Source organism: Mobula birostris, chromosome 29, assembly GCF_030028105.1.
Source record: "Mobula birostris isolate sMobBir1 chromosome 29, sMobBir1.hap1, whole genome shotgun sequence".
In the NCBI taxonomy this organism is placed as follows: Eukaryota; Metazoa; Chordata; class Chondrichthyes; order Myliobatiformes; family Myliobatidae; genus Mobula; species Mobula birostris.
Window position 1 is genome coordinate 22,136,029 of NC_092398.1, and position 17,110 is coordinate 22,153,138.

The 17,110-nt window shown below is 51.1% G+C and overlaps 1 protein-coding gene across 8 annotated transcripts in view; it reads right to left on the bottom strand.

Moving 5' to 3' along the window:
- Positions 1-283: 283 nt before the first annotated feature.
- LOC140190051 (methyl-CpG-binding domain protein 1-like) overlaps positions 284-17,110 on the bottom strand; it is a 160,978-nt gene continuing 144,151 nt past the window's right edge. For 7 of the 8 annotated variants that reach the window (XM_072246480.1, XM_072246481.1, XM_072246485.1 and 4 more), the window contains 7 exons: positions 16,875-17,003; positions 15,295-15,345; positions 14,064-14,174; positions 13,335-13,373; positions 2,690-2,749; positions 1,907-1,993; positions 284-613 (listed from right to left, as the gene is read on the bottom strand). In XM_072246480.1, coding sequence (XP_072102581.1) covers positions 299-613; positions 1,907-1,993; positions 2,690-2,749; positions 13,335-13,373; positions 14,064-14,174; positions 15,295-15,345; positions 16,875-17,003 — 792 coding nt within the window. In that variant the 3' untranslated portion in view covers positions 284-298. The remainder of the gene's footprint in view (positions 614-1,906; positions 1,994-2,689; positions 2,750-13,334; positions 13,374-14,063; positions 14,175-15,294; positions 15,346-16,874; positions 17,004-17,110) is intronic. The other variant, XM_072246487.1, reaches the window with a different exon arrangement.

Sequence of the window (17,110 nt, forward strand, 5' to 3'; positions counted from 1 at the left end):
GGTCTAGGGACAGAGATTGTCCAGGGTCTGATTCAAATTTTTATTTTGTTGATTTAGTGATACAGCTGCCCATGCAGCAACCCCCAACAACCCGATTTAACCCTAACCTAATCGCAGGACAATTTGCAATGACCAGTACATCTTTGGACTCTTGGAGGAAACTGGAACTCCTGGAAAAAAACCTACCATTCCATATAGAGGACAAATTTACTCCTCACAAAGGACACTGGGATTCAACTCTGAACTCCAATTTACAGCCCCGAGCTGTAATAGGGTCATGCTATTGCGGCATCTGCATTTATTTGTCACACGTACATTGAAACACACAGTTAACATACAACACACCCAAGGGCATGCCGGGGGCAGCCCCCGCAAGTGTCGCCACAGATTTCAGCAGGCTGAGGTGGTGTGCAAAGGAGGGGGAGTAGGAGGAGGTACTCACGGAGGCGAAGCAGAGGCACTGTTTCCAGCGGCACTTCTGCCGCAACGTGTTGGCGCCGCCGAACTTGGCCTTGTCCTTGCAGAAGTCGCAGGTGCCACAGTCGGCCAGACGGAGGCACGCCTCGCACTCTCCACAGCTCCGGTTGTTCCGGCGGTTCCGGCTGCCTTTTGTCTGTGGGTTTGGGGGGGGGGGGGGGGGGGGAGAGACGTCAGTGAGAGGGGGCATGGGGAGGCTGTTCTGTGTCCCCGGCGGTTCTGGCTGCCTTTCGGTCGTGCGGGATGGGGCAGACGCCAGTGTGCAGCAGGATAGCGACGTACGTGGGGGTGGGATAGGCAGAGACTCAGGAGGGAACTCTTTTGTCCCTGGTGGCTCTGGCTACCCTTTGGCTGTGGGATCAGGAGGGGGAGATGTCAGCAGAAGGGGTGTGGGGGGGGGGGGTGGCTGGCTGCAGAAGGGTGCTCTTTGTCCAGGGCGGTTCCGTTTGCCCTTCGGCTATGGAACTAGGGGGAGATGTCAGACGTCAGGGAGGGGTCAGCATGCAGGTGGCAGGTGGAGGGTGGGGGAAGTGGAAATGGGCAGGTAAGGTGGAGGGGAGTGGTTTGCAGAAGGGACAGGGGTTCACCCCCGGGTCTCCAGTACCCCAGATGCAGATGATGTCTGGAGAAGGGGCAGGAAAGTGGGAAGTGTGGGGAGCCCAGGATTCATCAGCAGGCGGTGTTGGGGGTGGGGCAGAAAACTGAAGGTGGGGAGTGGGAAAGAGGCTGAGGAACAGGAAGGAGATAGGGTAGATATAAGAAGAGTGCCGGGTGAATGGTGGGGTAATAGGGGTGAAGGGAGAACAAGAAGGTGAGGAGGAGAGTTGGGGGAGGGGAAAAGGAAGAGGAGGAGAGGAGAAAGAGGAGATGACAAGGGGTGTAGGGAGGAGGAGAGGGTGGGTCTAGGGGGTGGGTGTGGATGACAAAGGGTGTAGGGCAGAGGAGGGTTAGGGAAGGGAGTAAGAGGAGGGGAGGAGTAGGAGAAGAGGGAGGGAGGGAGAGAAGAAGGAAGTTTGGAGGAGGAGGATCATGGCTGATGAGAGTAGAAGGAAAACAGGAGGGGAGGGTGAGGGAAGGAGCAATGAGGGAGAGCAAGGGGAAGGAAGGGGGGAAGCTTGGAGGAGGAGGGGAGAAGGAGACTGGGAGGGAGGGGGAGTGGAACCCTCCGGGTTGGCAGGGAGGGAAAAACCAAAGCCGGACTGAACTCTTCCCCAGAAACAGCCGACAGAGGAGACCTCAGCACCCTCCCCCAGGGACGTGCCTTGCTGGTGGTGGGTGAGCAGGCAGAACAAGCGGACGGTGGCCTGTCACCCTCTACCCTCCTTGCCTGGTGGGGGGGGGGGGGGGGGGGGAGTGTTGGAAGGGAGGGGCAGTGTTTACGTAGGGGCCGGTTGGGCTGGGAGAACAATCTGTGGCCAGCATCACCTACCTGGACGGGCGTGTCTGCCGTCACTGCAGTGGGAGTGTCTGGAGATTCGGGGGCCGGCTCCTCGCTGAGCGGAGGGCAGGGCTTCACCTGCGGGTGGGGCAGAGGAGAGAGGGAGGGTGGTGAGTTCCCTGAGGGAGTGCGCCTCAAACTGCCCCTCTCCCTACCAGTCTCACCCTCTATCGGCCCCTCCAATCCTATTCCATGCCGCCAACCCCGCCATGTTCCCAACTCCCCTCAAGTTTTCCTCCTCCACACACGCGCGTACACACACATACACTCTCTCTCACTGGGGTGAGGAAAAACGATTAAACCATGTTCATTGGGACGCGAGAGAGAACCAAAATGACTGGGGGTAACACAGGCGGGGTTTCAGGGTTCACACTGAAGTGGTCCACACAGGGGTTCCCCATTCTGGGGTTTCAGGGTCCACACCACAGGCTTCCTACTTTGGGATCCACACCATTGGTTTCCCCATTTTAGCGGTTCAAGGTACACACCGGAGATCCCCTTCTGGTGCTTTGGCGTACACCGGTGGTATCTTTCTGCAGTTATGAGGACCACACTGGGGTTCCCCATTCTGGGATTTCAGGGTCCATACAGGAATTTGCCTTTCTGGGATTTTGGGGTGCATCTGAGGAGGAGTGGGAGGTGTGGAGCTCCTGCCACTTTCACATGGGAGCTCGGTACATGAGCTGGGATTAGACTGGGTCCCTTTCTCACTCTGGCACTGGCGCAATGGCCCGAATGGCCTCCATTCAACCCCCAGGGATTCTCGAGACTTACCACCGGTTTCTCCTCCTCCACCTCTGGCTCCTTGGGCACTGGGTTAATCTTTGCTCTCTTCTGCAGGGGAGAGGACAAGAAACAGCAGTCAGGGGATGCGGGCGTGTTCAGTCTGCATGCATTGCCAGTGCTCGCACCTCCACCCGCCGCAAATAAACGCACACCAGTTCACACACAGCTGTGGCGCTCTGCCAGGAGACCCCTCCTTTACCCTCTGTATACTCATGACTGTGTCGCCACGCACTGCTCCAGTCTGCTGATGAAATTTGCAGATGGCACTACAACGATGGGCCTAATCTCAAATAATAATGAGGCAGCCCACAGACAGGAAGTCATCACCCTGACACAGTGGTGTCAAGAAAACAACCTCTCCCTCAATGTCACAAAAACAAAGGAGCTGGTTGTGGATTACAGGAGGAATGGAGACAGGCTAGCCCCTATTGACATCAATGGATCCAGGGTTGAGAAGGTAAACAGCTTTAAATTCCTCAGCATAAACATCACCGAGGATCTCACATGGTCTATACACACTAGCTGTGTGGTGAAAAAGGCACAACAGCGCCTCTTTCAACTCAGACGGTTGAAGAAGTTTGGTATGGACCCCCACAAGTTCTAAGTACTTTCTATAGGGGTACAATTGAGAACATCCTGACTGGCTGCATCACTGCCTGGTGTGGGAACTGTACCTCTCTCAATCGCAGGACTCTGCAGAGAGTGGTGCAGACAGCCCAGCGCATCTGTAGATGTGAACTTCCCACTATTCAGGGCATTTACAAAGATAGGTGTGTAAAAACAGCCTGAAGGCTCATTGGAGACCTGAGTCACCCCCAACCACGAACTGTTCCAGCTGCTACCATCCGGGAAATGGTACTGCAGCATAAAAGCCAGGACCAACAGGCTCCGGGACAACTTCTTGCACCAGGCCATCAGACTGATTAATTCATCCTAATGCAACTGTATTTCTATGTTATATTGACTACCCTGTTGTACACAAAGTTTATTATAAATTACTATAATTGCACATTGCACGGAGACGTAACGTAAAGAATTTTGCTCCTTATGTATTTGAAGGATGTAAGTAATAAAGTTAATTCAACTCAATGTGCCAGATCTCAACGGTGGGTCAGAGGTGTTGAGAGGGTTGGCAGCTTCGAATTCCTGGGTGTTAGCATCTCAAAAGATTCAAGGATTCAAAGTGCATTTATTAACGAAGCATGTATGCAGTATACAACCCTGAGATTCCTCTTGCCGCAGACAGCCACCAAACCTTGGAACCCGTTCAGATACCGACACACACAGAAAAAAGAACAATCGCGCAAATGGCAAAAAAAAAGTGAGCGAATCACAGACAGAATATTACACGTCAAACCACAGTCAAAGTTAAATTACAGTCTCCGATCGCATGCAGATTAGTGGCATATTTCAAAGAAGTAAGTGTATTTCAAAGGAGGAGTTGTTTTGTGAACTGTCTGCCGGACGCCGCCAGTAGTCGCGTTGGTCGCTGGCACCACCTCTGATGACCTGCCCAGCTCCTAGCATGTCGATGCAATCAAGAAGGCCTGCCGATGTCTATATTAGAAGCTTAAAGGAGGTTTCACTTGACACAGAATACTCAGAAAAATGTTAATTACCACTGATTTATATGACACTAAATTTATTATTCTGCAGCCACAGTACAGTGCAAAGGAATAAAATCACCAAAAAAAACAAGAACATAGAAACAGCACAGGCCCTTTGTTCCCCCCCCCCCCCCAGGCAAATACTGCCAGGAGAAATACTAAAGTAGTGTTCATGGGATCAAGGACCCAAGGAACAGAAATCAGATGGCCGAGGGGAAGAAGCTGTTCCTGAATTGCTGAGTGTGGGTCTTTAGGCTCCTGTACTTCCTCCCTGATGGTAGTAGTAAGAAGAGGGCATGTCCTGGGTGCTGAGGGCCCTCAGTAACTGATATTGCCTTCTTGAGGTAGTGTCTTTTGAGGACAGTCTCGATGGTGGGGAGGAGCTCGTGATGGAGCTCTGTGTCTAAAACCCTCTTTTATGATCCAGTGCCTCGGAGACTCCGCAGCAGGCAGTCTGCATACCCTCCATGGTACCTCTCTGTACATATCTGTAACAAACTCCCACACAGACTGTCCTCACTGGTTGCATTATGGCCTGATACAGCAAATCCAACGCAAAAGGCTGCAGAGAGCAGCAGACGCAGCCCAGTGTGAGTGCTTTGTGTGTCTCCAGACTCGAGCAGATCTGTACAGTGGAGAACATTCTGACTGCTTGGTGTGGAGGCTCCAATGAAGGAGGCTGCAGGAAGTTGGAGGCTCAGCCAGATCCATCATGAACACAAGCCCTCCCCACCACTGGACATTTTAAGAAGCCAGCACACTTCACTGATGATCCTCCCTACCACCCAGGACATGTCCGTCTACTCACTGCTACCGTCAGCAAGGAGGTACAGGAGCTGGAAGACACACACTCAATGTTTCAGGAACAGCTTTTTCCCCTCCATCATCGGAAGTCCATGAACCCATCAATATCCCTCTTTCATATTGTTTACGACCATAAGATATAGGAGCAGAATTAGGCCATTCAGCTAAGTCTGCTCTGCCATTCTATCGTGGTTGATTTATTATCCCCATTATCCTGCCTTCTCCTCATAACCTTTGATGCCCTGACTAACCAAAAACCTACAAACCTTCACTTTAAATATTCCAAAGACTTGACCTCCACAGTCGTCTGTGACAATGAATTCCACAGATTCACCACCCTCTGACTGAAGAAATTCCTCCGTATCTCTTGAGTGGCAGGGTGGAGATACAGTACAACTCTACCAAAGGAGATGTAAGGCACTTCTTCCCTCCACTAGCCTGCAGGTCACCCTTGGGCAAGGTGTAGCGCCTGCTTAGCTCCCCAATCACAGTTCCATGAAGCCATAGGAGCAGGTGATGGATGGTCATATGAGCAGCCGTTGTACATCTCAAGTCCTGGTGAGGCGACCACTGACGCCAGGCAGACAATCTCTGAAGAGTACTGATAATGGTTGGGGTCATCCGTTTTGTAAAGACACTGCCCAGAAGAAGGCAATGGCAAACCACTTCTGTAGAAAAATTTGCCAAGAACAATCCTGGTCATGGAAAGACTATGACTGCCCATGTCAAACGACATGGCACAAAATGACAATGATCTCATCTCTGTTGTAAATGGATATCCTTCTATTCTGAGGCTGTGCCATCTGGTCCTAGACTCCCCTGTTATAAGAAACACCCTCTCTATATCCACTCTAACAAAGACTTTCCAAATTTGATAGGTTTCAATAAGACCCCCAATCATTCCTCTAAACTCCAACAAGTACAGACCCAGAACCATCAAACTCTCCTCATACGTAAACCCTTTCACTCCTGGAAACATAATCGTGAACCTCCTCTGAACTCTCTCCAATGACAGCACATCCTTTCTAAAATAAGGGGCCCAAAACTGCTCATTATACCCCAAATGAGGCCTCACCAGTGCCTTATAAAGCTCAGCGCTAATTTTTAAAAAAACTTATCTTAAAAACAGACTGCCGGGCTAAATGGTGGAAACAGACATAATGGGAGTGTTTAAGAGGTACTTAAGACAGGCCAATGACCAGGCAAAGAACGGAGGAAACACACACAATGCTGGAGGAACTCTGCAGGTCAGGCAGCATTCATGGACAGTAATAATGAGCTGACGTTTTGGGCCACGACCCGTCATTGAGTTCTGCCAGTGTTTTGTGCGTGCATGTTACTCTGGATTTCCAGCAGGATCACTTGTGCTTAAGAGAATGGATAGGTATGAACAAAGTGCAGGCAGATAGGTGGTTTAATTTGTTGCAGACAAGATGGATCAAAAGGCCTGAACCTAACTGTGCTCTGACCCAGTCTCCTCTCCATCTTCCGAATCCTAATGGGTACAAGCCTTGGCCTCCCTCATAAGACAACACAAACTGTCTCTGAACCACTCCCAGAACATTAACATCCCCCTGAACATAAGGAGACAATTACTGTCCAAGGTTCCCAGGATGTGGGCTCATCAGTGGCCGGTATAACTGAAGCCTGATGGAAAGGTCCCAGCCCAAGCGTCGACTGTTTGTTTCTTTCCACAAATGCAGCCGACCTGCTGAGTTCCTCCAGTATTTTTGTACATGTTAATCAAAGCTTGAACTTCCTATTTTTGTACTCAGTAAACAATATCATTGTGTCTGCCTTCCTAGTTCCTAGCTGTACCCATCTGTATACTGGTCTATTTTGAATCATCCACTGGGACAGCCTGACCTCTCCACAGTTCAGACCTCCACAGCACCCTGTACCTTGTAATGATCTTGCACCTTCTCATTGCTACCACCAGAATGTCTCTCTGGTGCTTCCCTCTCCCTTCCCCCCTTTTCCCAGCCATGATTTCCCTCTCCCTGCCCGCTTCCCACTCTCAGTCCAGAATAGGGACCCATTTCAGAACCAGGTTTATCATCGCTCACATATGTCATAAAAATAAGTTTTGTTTTTGGGGCAGCAATAGCGTGTTAACATAAAATTACTACAGTACTATGCAAAAGTCTTATGTACAACGAGGGTGCCTGAGGCTTTTGCACAATACTGTATTATACAATGCCAAAACACAACAAATTTCTCCACTTCAGTGATAATAAAAGTGATTCTGATTTAGATATAGTCCGCCTGCACTGCACTTTCTCTGTAGCTGTTACACTTTATTCTGCACTCTTGTTATTGTTTTACCTCAGTGCACTATGTAATGATCTGATCTATATGAACAGTATGCAAAACAAGATTTTCACTGTATCCTGGTACATGAGACAATAATAAACCAAATCCAATTCTAAACTAATCTGTGGAATTTGTTGCCAAAGGTGGCTGTGAAGGCCCAGTCAGTGGGAGTATTTAAGGTGGAGGTCGATAGGTTCTTGATTCGTCAGGGCATGAAAGGTTCTGGGAATTGGGGCTGAGAGGGAAATGGATGAAATGGCAGAGCGGACTTAATGAGCCAAGTGGCTTAAGTCTGCTCCTACATCTTATGGTCTTATAATCAAAGCCCCCTCACACCTGAATATTCTTTCCTTCTTTCCTCTCTCATCAGGCAGAAGATACAAAAGCCTGACAGCACGTTCCACCAGGCTCAAAGACAGCTTCTACCCGCTCTGAATGGTTATTAAATGGGGCTATTAAGTGGTTCCCTAGTACAATATGTTAGGACTCGACCTCACAATCCACCTCGTTATGTTGCACTTTGTTATTATTTTACCTTGTCCTATCTCAATGCGCTGTGGAATGATCTGATCTAGGATGGTGGTGAATACTGGTAGCTCAGGTTGAGGCATCTGATGTTTCTTTTCTCTTAGAGGTTCGTAGATGGCATCTATTTCGACATGTTGGTTTTTGGAACAACATATTAGAAGAGAATCATGCTGCTAAAAATTCTCATGCTTGCCTGTGCCAGAACCTCCAGGGTGGCCCAGTTAAAGAGCCAGAGAAATGTGAGCCAATTGAATTCAAAGGGCAACTGAAGGGGTAGCCAATGAGACCGAGTCAAGTGAATGGGGAGGAGGATATATAAACGCGAGCACTTCCAGAGAGGAACTTGCACAACTGCGCACTGAGAATGTCACCAACTGGCGATGAAACGTCTGCGAGCTCATCGCCAAGCTCAGCGAACACTGCAACATCAAATGGTCTGAGTACGAACCGTCTGCAAGCTTTTCACTGCGCGTCGCAGACACAAGAGATTCTGCAGATGCTGGAAATCCAGAGCAATGCACACAAAAAGCTGGAGGACCTCAGCAGGTCAGGCAACATCTACGGAGAGGAATACACAGTCCATATTTTACACTCATAATGACAAAGGGTCTCGGCCTGAAAATTAACTGTTTATCCTCCCCCAAAGGCACTGCCTGGCAGAACACAGAACATTACTGAATAGCACAGGCCCTTCGGCCCAGGATGTCATGCTGACCTCTTAACCTACTCTACCCTCCTACATAGCCTTCCATTTTTCTTTCATCCATGTGCCTACCCAAGAGTTCAGTAAATGCCCCCAATATATCTACCTCTGCAACCACTGGCAACACGTTCCAAGCACCCACCACTCTCTGTGTAAAAAATCCTCCCCCTTACTTTCCTCCAATCACATTTCCACCCTGGGAAAAGTCTCTGGCCGTCCACTCATCTATGCCTCTTATCTTGCAAATTTCTATCAAGTCACTGCTCATGCTCCTTCACGCCACAGAGAAAAGCCCTAGCTTGTTCAGCCTGCCTTCAAAAGTTAATACGATCTATTGTGTCGTATGCCATTCCTCCGCTGATCGGGATCCCTCTCCTCCGTGATTTTTAATGACTTTCACAACTTAGACCATAAGATATAGGAGCAGAATGAGGCCATATGGCCCATTGAGTCTGCTCTGCCATTTCATCATGACTGATCTATTGTCCCCCTCAGCCCCAGTCTCCTGCTTTCTCCCCATATCCCTTCATGCCCTGACCAACCTCTGCCTTAAATATACATAAAGTTTTGGTCTCCACAGCTGCCTGTGGCAAAGAATTCCACAGATTCACCAATCTGGCTAAAGAAATTCCTCCTCATCTCCATTCTAGAAGGACACTCCTCTAACCTGAGGCTGTGTCCTCAGGTCCTGGACTCTCCCCACCACAGGAAACATCCTCTCCACATCCACTCTATCGAGGCCTTTCAACATTTGATAGGTTTCAACGAGGTCACCCTCGTTCTGAATTCCAGTGAAGACAGGCCCAGAGCCAAGCATTCTTCATACGAAAAGCCATTCAAACCTGGAATCATTTTTATGAACCTCCTTTGAACTCTCTCCAGTGTCAGCACAACCTTTCCAAGATTAGAGGCCCTAAACTGCTGATAGTACCATAAGTGAGGCCTCACTAGTCCTTTATAAAGCTTCAACGTTAGTCATTCGCCCTTGGCTTGGGGTGGGGTGGGTGGAATCCTACCACCAAATGCCCACTCTCGCTCTGCTGAGTACCCCCAGCACTTTGTGTGTGTCTGTTTCACTGTATATGTGACAACACTAATAATATCTTATTTATAGAGCAGTAGTTCAAAGTGCTTCACAATGGGATAAAGTGCAAAACTTGGAAAAGTAATGCTTCTAGAGCCCTGGGTCTTGGGCAAGGTTTAATTGATGCTGCTTGTGCATTGTACTCTGTAGTTCCCGTTATGGTGTGTTTCTGGTTTCTGGTTGCTCCTTTTCTCGCTGCTACTTTTTGCAATTTTGATCGGGACAGCTTACAGGTAGTGTACAACGCAGAGCTAGATCGAACTGCACTAAATATACCTGGAAGCTCACTTTGCAGTTTGGTGCTTTACATCCTGTGTTTTTTTTGTATGCCATTTGCGTGACTGGTTGTTTTTTGCGCGTGGGGGGGTGGTCGATGTTTTACTTTCAACGGGTTCCATAGTTTTCTTTATTTCGTGGCTGTCTGTGGGAAGATGAATCTCAGGGTTGTATACTTCATACATACTTTAATAATGAATGTACTTTGAATCTTTGAAAATGACGTTGGTGAAAAGCAAGGTTAAGTAAATAGGTACCTGACTCTGTATCTTTTATAGTTTTAGGTATTGAATTCCATGGTTTAGAAGCGTAGTTAAAATAAAAGCTGACCTGCCAGGTTTCTTTTGAGGGAGTTTGTTTAAATTTAAGAGACCGACAGAACAAGACCTGAGACCTCAAGCAGGATCATAAAACAGTTACAGAATACGGGCAGATTCGCCCTCCCAGAGTTGCACTTAGGGAGGGCAAATGTAAAGAGACAGTACATCAGTGAGGCCCATCGTAAATTGGGGGACCGCTTCGTCAAACACCTCTGCTCCAACCACAAGTGGAAACTCCCCGGTGGCTAAACATTTTAATTCCAGTAACCATTCTCGTCCTGACATGTCAGTCCATGACCTCAAACTGGAGGAGCAACACCTATATTCTGTCTGAGTAGCCTCCAACCTGATGGCATGAATATCAATTTCTCCTTCCGATAAAAAAACACCCTCCTCCCTCTCCCCCTTCACTGCTTCTCACCTGCCTACTACTTCCAACTAGGTCCCCTCCTCCTATGGTCCACTCTCCTCTCCTATCAGGTTCCTTCCTTTCCAGCCTTTGACCTTTCCCACTCACCTGGCTTCACCTCTCACCTTCCATCCCCTCCACCCCCCATATTTCTATTCTGGTGCCTTCCCCCTTCCTTCGCACTCCTGATGAAGGGTCATGCCTGAAACGTCGACTGTTTATTCTTTTCCACAGATGCAGCCTGACCTGCCCAGTTTCTCCTACATTTTGTGTGTGTTACAAGAGACTGTACAAATTCGAGGACAGGATACTTAACAGTGTTGATATACAGAGGGATCTTGGGATTCTGGTCCACAGAAAGAGGATGAACAGGTTAACAGGATGATAGTGAAGAAGTGCTTGCCTTTATTAATTGAGGCACTGAGCTCAAGAGTCAAGATGGTTTTGAAAAGATGTCACTAACTTTGCAAAGAGTGCAGAGGAGATATACGAGGATGTTGCCAGGACTCGAGGGACTAAGTTACAGGGAGAAGTTGGCCTGACCGGAACGCAGGAGACTCAGGTGTGACCTTATAGAGGTGTATAAAATCATGGGGAATCAAGAACTTGGGGACCTCGAGCAGAATTATAAAACAAAACCAATTCCAATTCAATTTAAATGATGCTTTTCTCCACGTTACTGGCTTACGGGGAGAAGGCAGGAGATTGGGGCTGAGAGGAAAAACGGATCAGCCATGATGAAATGGCAGAGCAGACTTGATGGACCAAACGGCTTCAACCTGCTCCTGTACCTTATGGCTAAAAATGAACCATTTTGCATTTCTCCATGTTTTTCACCATTCATCAGAACCTTTGCCTGCTCATTTGACCTATCTATATCCTCTACGCAGCGACTTTATGTTGCCTTCACAACTTACTAGCCAACTTAGCCAACATTGTCACTGAGTAATTTCTACCCCAAGTAAATTTCCCTCCAGTCTTTGCAGATCATTGGAAAACTAGGTGGCTTGAATCTGTCGTTGGCAGATTCTCAAGACGGCAACGAGGAGGCGTACAGAAGAGAGATTGGCTGGTTGAGTAGCACATCAACCTCGCCCTCTGTTTCAGTAAGGCCAAGGAATTGATGGTGGGCTTCAGAAAGGGGAAATTGGGAAAACACAAACCAGTCCTCGTTGTGGTGGAAAGTGTCAGCAGCTTTAACTCCCTGGGCGTCAGCATCCCAGAGGAACTATTCTGAACATAACATGTTGATGCAAACATGAAGACGGCACACCAGTGGCTCCACTTCACTATGGGTCTGAGGAGATCGGTCTGTCATCAACAGTTCTTGCCAATTGCTACAGATGTACTGTGGAGAGTATTCTGACTGGCTGCATCACTGTCTGCTACAGAGGCATATACTGACCACCCAGGTTCTACCTTCACCCACACAGAGAGGAGCAGGGGCGGGGGGAAGACAGAGAGGGAGGGGGTGGCATAAGGGGGAGAGAGGGAAGGATGAGAGGGAGAGAGGGAGGGATGAGAGGGACAGAAGAAGGAAAAAGGGGAGAGGAGGAGGGGAGAGGGAGGGAGAAATGGCGGGAGAAAGGGGAGAGGGGGAGGGGGGAAAACAGATGGAGAGGGGAGGGGGAGAGGGGAGGGGAAAGGGAGAGAGAGGGAGGGAGGAAGGAAAGGGGAGAAAGGGAAGGGGAAGGGAGAGGGGGAGGGGAAAGGGAGAGGGGAGGGGAAGGGAGGGAGGTGGGACGGGAAAAGTAGGGGGAGGGGAAGGGGAGAGGGTGGGGGGAGGGGAGAGGAGGAAGAGGGGGAAACAAAGATAGAGGGAGAAGAAGAGATGGGGAGGGGGAGAGAGAGTGAGTGACAGATATGGAGGGAAAGAATAAGAGGGGAAAAAAGAGAGAGCAGGAGGGGAGGAGAGGGGGAGAGACAACTGGTCTCCTGCCTTGCCATGTTTCAAACCTGACTCTCACGGGAGTTCCCAGACGACAAGGGACTGTTCTGCCCATCCAGTTTCTGCCAGCCCCCCAAAGCAATCCGACTGCCCCACAGATTTTACCCGTAACCCGTTCTCCTGCATTTCTACCCATCCCTCACCCACACACGGGGTGGGGAAACAGATAACCCACCAGCCCCACACGTCGCTGGGACGAGGAAAGGAACCAGAGCAACCGGTGGAAACTCACGGGGTCACAGGGAGAGCATGGAGACTTCACACACACACACACACACACACACACACACACAGACACACTCTCACTGTGACAGAGATCAGGATCTCCACTGGCCGTGTGGGTGGTTGGTGATCGAGGGAGGGGGAAGGAAGAGTTGGAGCTGGCGGCCAAAAGCACCAGGGTCAAGGTCACAGTCAGGTGGGGGGGGGGGGGGAAGGAGACAGAGACGCCTCTGGCTGCTCTGATGCATCTGCACACTCTGGCCCAGGCGCCAGCCACTCGCTCTCCATTTTGGGCTGGTGCCAGTGCTCTGGGCCGCTGCCAGGAACTCCCACAAAAGCAGGGACACACCCGAAACAGGAACAACACACATGCTGCATTCATACGTCAGCAAGAAGCTGAGTGGGAGGTTTGTCCTCACCAAAATCTTCTCTGCTTGCTGGTGAGATTGGATCTTTCTCTGTAAAATAAACAGATAAGGAGGAAGCCAGTTAAGCATGCGGTTCGCAATCTCCAAACTCAATGACGTTACTCTAGATAAGGCCAACGTTCTCTTGTCACTTTGAGAACAAGAGCAAGCTTTATATCACGCTGGGTGACTGTCAACAATATCAGACCTCCCCCCCATACTGTCCCGTCACACACAGAGTGAAGCTCCCCCCACACCATCCCATCACACACTCCCAGGGTCAGACACAGAGTGAAGCCCCCCCACACCATCCCATCACACCTTTCCGGGGTCAGACACAGAGTGAAGCTCCCCCCACACCGTCCCATCACACACTCCCGGGGTTAGATACAGAGTGAAGCTCCCTCTACACCATCCCATCACACACTCCCAGGGTCAGACACAGAGTGAAGCTCCCCCCACACCGTCCCATCACACACTCCCGGGGTTAGATACAGAGTGAAGCTCCCCCCACACCATCCCATCACACACTCCTGGGGTCAGACACAGAGTGAAGCTCCCTCCACACCATCCCATCACACATTTCCGGGGTTAGACACAGAGTGAAGCTCCCTCCACACCGTCCCATCACACACTCCCGGGGTCAGACACAGAGTGAAGCTCCCTCAGCAAATGTCAATCTTTGCTGAGACACCTGGGGAGTTTGGGCATGGAGCAGATGGCACCGAGGGTGGTACTTGCCGTTGGAACTTTGCACGGGGCACCATCCTTGTCTTCAGACGTGACGTATGCTGGCTCTGGTCTCTGTGTCACCGTCCGTTTTGTCGTCTGGAGGTGGGACTTCACCTTTTTCTACGCACAGAATAAATTTCAATTAGCGGGTGGAGGGTGCAGTAACGTCCACCGTGCTTGGTCAGAACAGGACGTAACACACACTGGTGCTGTGTGACGTATAGCTCTCGTCGCCCCCTCTGCGCTTCCTCATCACCGCCCCCTCCCACAGTTGGATGCTCCCTCCTCACTGCCCCTCCTACAGTAGAGTGCTCCTCCCTGACTGCCTCCTCCCACCGCGTGACACTCTCTCCTCATTGTCTCCCCCCACAGCGTGGCATTGCCCCTCATTACGTCTCTCACTACCTTGCTGGCAGTTCAACAGTCCCTCATCACCAACCCCCCCCCCAACGGTACTTCTCTCCCTTGTCACTGCCCGCTTCTCTCTCCCCTCACTGCCCCTCCTCATCTCCCGCCCTGCAGAGCAGTGCTCTCTCCTTGCTGCCCCTCCCACCGCACTTCCTCCTCACCACCCCTCTTTTATACAAAATTATTAAAGTCTATGTACACAACAAATACACAAAGTACAAAACTTTCAGGATTTACCAGACAGTGAATAATTCAAATTAAAATATCATTATTACTGTCTGTAAAACAGATCATTCCCTGGGGGGGCCCACTGCTCCCGGAGAGCCCCCACTGTATCCATTGTGACCGCACGCTCCCTCTCCAAGGACAGCCGGGCACCAACGTATCCTCGGAAGAGCTGCAAGCAGAACCCTCGACTTTTCGCCACCTAGACCTGTGAATGGCCATCTTGGGCAGACCCAGGAGCAAGCCCACCAGTACATCCTCCTCGCAACCCGCCCTCCATACTGGGTGCCCGTACGTGAGGAGCGCGGGGCTGAAGTTCAACCAGAACCTGAGCAGCAGCCCCATCAGACACTCGAACAGGGGCTGCAGCCTCTCACACTCCACATAAGCGTGATACACTGACTCCTCCCGGCCACAGCATGGACAGGTGGCAGGGTGTAAGTCAACCTGTTTACAGTACTGCCCCATGCAACACCTTCCACCCCAGGTCCACAGCGCACAGGGGAAGCACTCCTGCATAAAGAGATTTCCCTCATATACAGAATGAAAGGTGAGCATTCACACATCGAAACAGAAGGCTGGATGGACAAATGAGCCACACACGTACCTTTGGTTCCCCTGATGATCTCCGGCACCGTGACTCTGCCTTTATCTCTTTCTGCAGGGAGACAACACAGCAATAAGCACAGGGGGAGGGGGGGAGAGGGAAGGGAGAGAGAGAGAGGGGGAGGGAGAGAGGGGGGGAGAGAGGGGGGGAGAGAGGGGAGGAGAGAGGGGGGGAGAGAGGGTGGAGGGAGAGAGAGGGGGAGAGAGAGAGAGGGGGAGAGAGAGAGGGGGACAGAGGGGGGGAGAGAGAAGAGGGGGAGAAGAGAGGGAGGGAGAGAGAGAGGGGGAGGGAGAGAGAGGGGGGAGGGAGAGAGAGAGGGGGAGAGAGAGAGACGGAGGGAGAGGGGGGGAGAGGGAGAGGGGGGGAGAGGGAGAGAGGGGGAGAGGGAGAGAGGGGGAGAGGGAGAGAGGGGGGAGAGGGAGAGAGGAGGGGGAGGGAAAGAGTGGGGGAGGGAGAGAGTGAGGGAGGGGAAGAGAGAGGGGAAGGAAAAGAGGGGGGAAGGGAAACAGGTGGGGTTAGGGGGAGAGAGAGGTGGAGATAGGGGAGAAGGGAAGGGAGGGGGAAAGAGGAGAGGGGGAGAGGGGGGAGAGAGGAGAGGGGGAGAGGGGGAGGGGGAGAGGGGGAGGGGGAGAGGGGGAGGGGGAGAGGGGGAGGGGGAGAGGGGGAGGGGGAGAGGGGGAGGGGGAGAGGGGGAAGGGGAGGGGGAGAGGGGGGAGAGGGAGAAGGAGGGAGAGGGAAGGTGAGGGAGAAAAAGAGGGAGGGAGAGAGGAGGATTGAAAGAAAGGGAAAGGGGGAGGGGGAGAGAGATGGAGAGAGGAGGAGGAGGAAGGGAGGGACAAGGAGAATGAGGGAGAGAGAGAGTTTGTATATACACACACACACACACACACACACACATACACACACACTTAGGAGGCCAAGTCATTGGGTATATTTAAAGCAGAGGTCGATAGTTTGATAGGTTCTTGATTAGTCAGGGCGTCAAGCATTACAGGGAGGAGGCAGGAGAAGGGAGTTGAGAAGGATAATAAAGTCAGGGATGATGGAATGGCGGAGCAGACTCAATGGGCTGAATGGCTCGAATCTGCTATGTCTTACTGTGCATACAGTTATTAAGAGAGGGTGCGTTGGGAACATCCCAGATTCCAGGGTGGCAGGGTGAGAATGAAGGGGTGAGATACCTTGGGGTTGGAGGATAGGGTGGGGTTGACATCCCAGTCCCCTGGGTGGGGAAGGGGAGAGAGGGGAGAAAGGCCCCAAAGCCTGGGATTAAGGGAGAGATGGGAGGTGGTTTGAGAAACCTGGGGCTCGGTGGCAGGGAGGGCAAGAGTTGGAAATATTCTTGATCGGTCAGAGCATGGAGGGATACGGGAGGAAGGCAGGAAATTGGGGTTGAGGGGGAAATGGATCAGCCATGATGAAATGGTGGTGCAGACTCGATGGGCCAAATGGCCTAATTCTGCTCCTATGTCTTATGGTCTTGTATCTCTGCTCACAGGAGCGGAAGAGGGAGTTGTCCCAGACTCTGTGGTGGGGTGGAAAGCACCCTGATCTGGTGGTGCAGGGTGGAATTCACTCACCAGTTTCTGACATGACCTCCTGATGCACTTGCGCCTCCTGCCACTGTTGGTGTGCCCGGCAGTACATCCCCGGCACGCACCGCAGTCAGCGGCCACGGCACAGCCCTCGCACTCACCGCAGCCAAAACGCTGGCAGAGGGAGACAAAAGAGAACTTCCCATCACCACCTCAGATCACAACGCAAAACCTCACCCTTCGAAGGGAGAGCTCGAGATGTGAAAGGCAGAGGGAGAGTG